The sequence below is a fragment of the Centropristis striata genome, chromosome 20 (assembly GCF_030273125.1).
Source record: "Centropristis striata isolate RG_2023a ecotype Rhode Island chromosome 20, C.striata_1.0, whole genome shotgun sequence".
Lineage (NCBI taxonomy): Eukaryota > Metazoa > Chordata > Actinopteri > Perciformes > Serranidae > Centropristis > Centropristis striata.
In genome coordinates, this window is record NC_081536.1 from 6613942 (window position 1) to 6618466 (window position 4525).

General features: G+C 44.4%; 1 protein-coding gene across 1 annotated transcript; it reads left to right on the forward strand.

The window, feature by feature from the left end:
• Window positions 1-607: 607 nt before the first annotated feature.
• LOC131993491 (transmembrane protein 121) lies at window positions 608-3713 on the forward strand. The gene is made up of 2 exons (XM_059359427.1): window positions 608-1241; window positions 1538-3713. Exon 2 carries the CDS (start codon window positions 1740-1742, stop codon window positions 2688-2690), a length of 951 nt encoding a protein of 316 aa, XP_059215410.1. The 5' UTR covers window positions 608-1241; window positions 1538-1739; the 3' UTR covers window positions 2691-3713.
• Window positions 3714-4525: the final 812 nt, after the last annotated feature.

Below are 4525 nucleotides of genomic sequence, written 5' to 3' on the forward strand. Positions count from 1 at the left end.
CCTGAGAAAATAGGATATCAGCAGAAGACACAATGTGAAAAGAAGAGAAGGATGTGAGAGGGGAAAAAAAGAAACAGGGTGAGAGAGAGAAGTTGTGCATTCAGCTAAGCTGCAAAAGGCTGGCTCGTCTTCCCTCCCCCCCATCCCTCCCCGCCTTTCTCCACCCCCTGGAAAAGTGTCTCTCTCTCTCTCTCTCTCTCTCTCTCTACCCCTTTTCTCTCTCCCTCACTCTGCAGCTGTGGTCTGCTGAGCGTCACCTCCACACAGCAAGTGCCTTTACTTGAGCAGAAGAGGGAGAAAGAAGAGGAGGGTATAGCTGCGAGATCCCAGGAGTGTGTGTGTGAACGCACCCGAGGAGCATCTCTCTGACTTTCGCAGAGAGGGCTGAGAAGTGCACAGAGGCAGACGGGCAGAGGCAGGCGGTGCTGCTGGAGTATCACAGCGCTGGTGGTGTTGGCAGAGCATGCTGAGTGGAGGCAGGGGAATCCACTGGCGCTGTTGATCCTGGTGTCCCTGGCAAAAAAAAAAGAAGGAAAAAAAAAGAAGCTGCTTGAGCAGGAGACAGAAAACGGCGCAGCAGCCAGGATCTCGCCAGGGGGGCAGCATTTTACAGCGACAACGAAGCGTGGAGACAGCTGAAACCTTCACACACACACGCTGGAAAACACACATGCACACAGCCGTGTGGGGAGAGGACAGTCAGACACACGCTGCATTCAAAAGATTCCTTCTTCCTCTGAAACTTAGATACAAAATGTTTCTCGTCAATGGATGCTGGATGATGGAGAGGAAAACTTCTGGAGAGAAAATTCTCTTTTAAGCAGGACTTACTGCTGCAGAGATTTCTCCACCAAAAATAACTTTCTCTTTTTTGGGGGCAGGGGAGTTGGAGGTTTAAACCCTCTATCTAAGCACAACACAAAATAACCTCTATTCTTAGTTGCAGAAATTGAGAGCGGTCTTTGTGACCATTAAGATGCCTCCTCCTGATTCAGTCTGAGCAGTAAGTGGATTATGACGGCAATATTTTGGGATTTCTCTTTCGCTTGAGAGAGAGAGAAAAAAAGAGAGAAATATATCCATGACTGGTGGATTTACGTCTGTCAGAGAAGGAGAGGATCCTGTGCGTTTTCTCCTCTCTTCTCCTGTGGATTACAGATGGGCTTTGTGATCTCCCAGTGCAGTCTCATGGATGATCGCCCGCTGCCAGTCATTAGGATAAAGTACAAAGAGGGACACAAGTGAGTATTCAGCTGGATTTTTATCTCTCAAGGCTTAAGCTTGTATGAAAACAAGGGTGTCGGAAGTGAATCTGGAATGAGAACACATCGAAGCAGCTTTTTTTTTTTTTCATTTTAATAACAGAAAATGCAAGTCGTTGATTAAACTGCTGTGTTGTGTTTGATGAATGATTATCAGGGTGTTAAAGGTAGACACGGAGATTTATTAATTTTTTAACAAAAGAGAGCCTGTATGTTTACAGACCATTTGCCAATGAACATAATTTACTAAATGAGGGGTACTGTCTACCCGGCAGGTGGCTCGGGCACAAGCGGAGATTGATTGAAGTGATCTGTGTGAATCCTATTAATGCATCCTGGACTCTGGCCAAGGCAGAAGCAATGGAGGGGAACACCGCTGTCTAGCAGCACTATCTGATCTGCCTCCTCACTGGACAAACTGAGCACCCTCTGCACTCCCTCTTCAACAACACTCCTCCTCCTCTCGCGCAGGCAAGGATGGTACCTCCACCTCCCACCAACAAGCCCCACGTGTGCCTGTCCACCATCCTGATCATGAGCAGCATGGCGCTGATTGATGCCTACCTGGTGGAGCAGAACCACGGGCCGCGCAAGATTGGCATCTGCATCATGGTGATGGTGGGAGACATCTGCTTCCTGATCGTCCTGCGTTACGTGGCCGTGTGGGTGGGCGCCGAGGTGCGCACGGCCAAGCGAGGCTACGCCATGATCCTGTGGTTCCTTTACATCTTTGTGCTGGAGATCAAAGTCTACTTTGTGTATCAAAACTACAAAGCGGACCGGAAGAGCCTGGATGCTCTGGCAAGGAAAGCGTTGACGTTGCTGCTGTCCATTTGCATCCCAGTGCTGTTTGTGGTGCTGGTCGCCATCGACCACATGGAGTATGTTCGCGCCTTTAAGAAGCGCGAGGAGATCCGGAATCGTCTCTTCTGGGTGGTGGTGGACTTGCTGGACATCTTGGACATCCAAGCTAACCTGTGGGAGCCCCAGAAGAAGGGGCTTCCGTTGTGGGCGGAAGGCCTGATGTTCTTCTACTGCTACATCCTGCTGCTGGTGCTGCCCTGCGTGTCCTTGAGCGAGATCAGCATGCAGGGCATCAACATCGTGCCCCACAAGATGCTCCTGTACCCCATCCTCAGCCTGGTGACGATCAACGTCATCACCCTCTTCATCCGTGGGGGGAACATGATTCTGTACAGAGATGCCAGGGTGTCCGGGATCTTGATAGGGAAGAACATCCTGGCGATCATCCTAAAGACCTGCAGCTTCGTGCAGTACAGGAGACAGTTGCAGAACGCTTCTCCTGCCTTCGGCGTGGAACTGCAGAAAAACTCGGTGGCCCACGCTCGCCCTGCCCCCACCCCTCCTCAAGTGGTCATGCAGGACCAGACGCCACTCCCCGAGGTGACCACGTGTGAACACACATGACAGAATGGCGAGGTGAATCCTGGAGATGTCAATACCCTCAGGACGCTGGCAGGGCACAACGTTCCACCCCTTTTAGGGCATGTGGACACTCATGTGAACACACAGGATGATGGCACACAGGACACTGCAGACGCTTAGCGAGGATAGAACAGCGCTGTATCCAAAGCTGTCATGGTGCAAAACACAGTATCTTGTGACTTTGTTAAAGCATTTCCTCTAATGAATTCAGTTAACTATGTATTTTTTCTAATGTACAAAAGATAAAAAAGGCAACTACTGCAAGATTAGAGGATATATTTTTGAATTGTGTGTGTTGCATTCTAATCTTAAGGGTCCGTGTGCTGTGGTGTGCATTTCTGTTGCTCGAATGTTCTTAGTAATGGAGGGCTTTAACATGTCAAAGTCAGGAGGGGAAACCGACGGGGGAATCAAAGTGATGAAAATAACAGTTAGAGCTTTCTCTTGAAAGAAGTGTGTTTTTTATATGTGATTCTTTGATAAAGTATTGTGTACAACATAAAGGCTTTCCTGCTCTTTCACTGGCTGTAAAAGGGTTTTTTTCATGAAATCATTTCATAGTGGACCGATCGAGGTCATTTTAATTAAAATTCAGTAAATGTCCTTTAATTAACCTGGGTTTTAAAAGAAACTAGACAATGATTTTTCCCCCCGCTCTGGTTCAATTTACAATTAGGGTCTACTTAAGTGGTACCTTTGCAATGTCATTCATCTTGAGTGTGATCGGTACATTCCAGGCTGCTCTTTTTGAGCGAGTAGGACAACATTTTAAATAAATTCTTTGTGCAGTTACAAACAGTTTGATCACTGAATAAGTGTGACTATGGTATCGTAAGCTATAGAGAATACACAGCCAAGGGGCAACACTGCAGATGGATAAATGTTTCCTAAATAAGGAAACCTGTTTAATATCCTCCTCAGGCGCCCGCTGACTATCTGTGCTTATGCTCAGCGGCAGCGGCAGATCTTTGAAAGCACTGTCATTTTGTTCTTCACACAAAAGGACAAAATGGATACTTTGGTCCAGTGATGTGAATCCAAACTGCCAAGAAAACATCATGCCTTCTAATATGACAAATCTCTTTTTGTCTCAAGCAATCTTTTTTCTCTCCATCAACACCAGTTGAGTCAGAGCTGGATTTTGTATTTATTTATTTATTGCTTTTCAGCAAAGAGACATTTTAGTACTTGAATAAAGCAACTCGATGATTGTGAACTGAAAATTGGAAGTCGAGCTTGAGAGATTTCTTTAGATACCGAATTTTTGAGAGGAAATAAAAATAGACCTTGTCTAAGTTTTTATACATGGGATTTGCTCTGACATGATTATGCAATGTTAAGAAGGCCTAGTAATACAAATTCATTAAGCGAAATAATCATCAGTACTGTATGTTCGATATCCGCCAATCACTGACCATTTAAATAAATAAACAAAAATAAAGTAATTAACCAAATCATACTGTGTGTTTAACATCTGCCAATTGCTTGTCATTATAATTTAAGATTATAAAATTTAAAATAAATATCTAAATAAAAATCAGTGTATGTTCTGTATAAGCCAATCATTGGCAAATAAAATTAATAAATGCAAATAAAATAATTAACCAAATAAATAAAAAAATAAAAATAAAGTCATACTGTATTTTCTGCATCAGTCAATCACTCACCATATAAATAAATACATAGATAAAAATATAAAATAAACCCCAAATACTGTCTGTTCAGCATCGGTCAATTGCTTTCCATTTAAATTAAAAAATTATAAATAAATGGCTTAATAAACAGCAGCAGTATGTTCAGTATAAGTCAATTGCTGA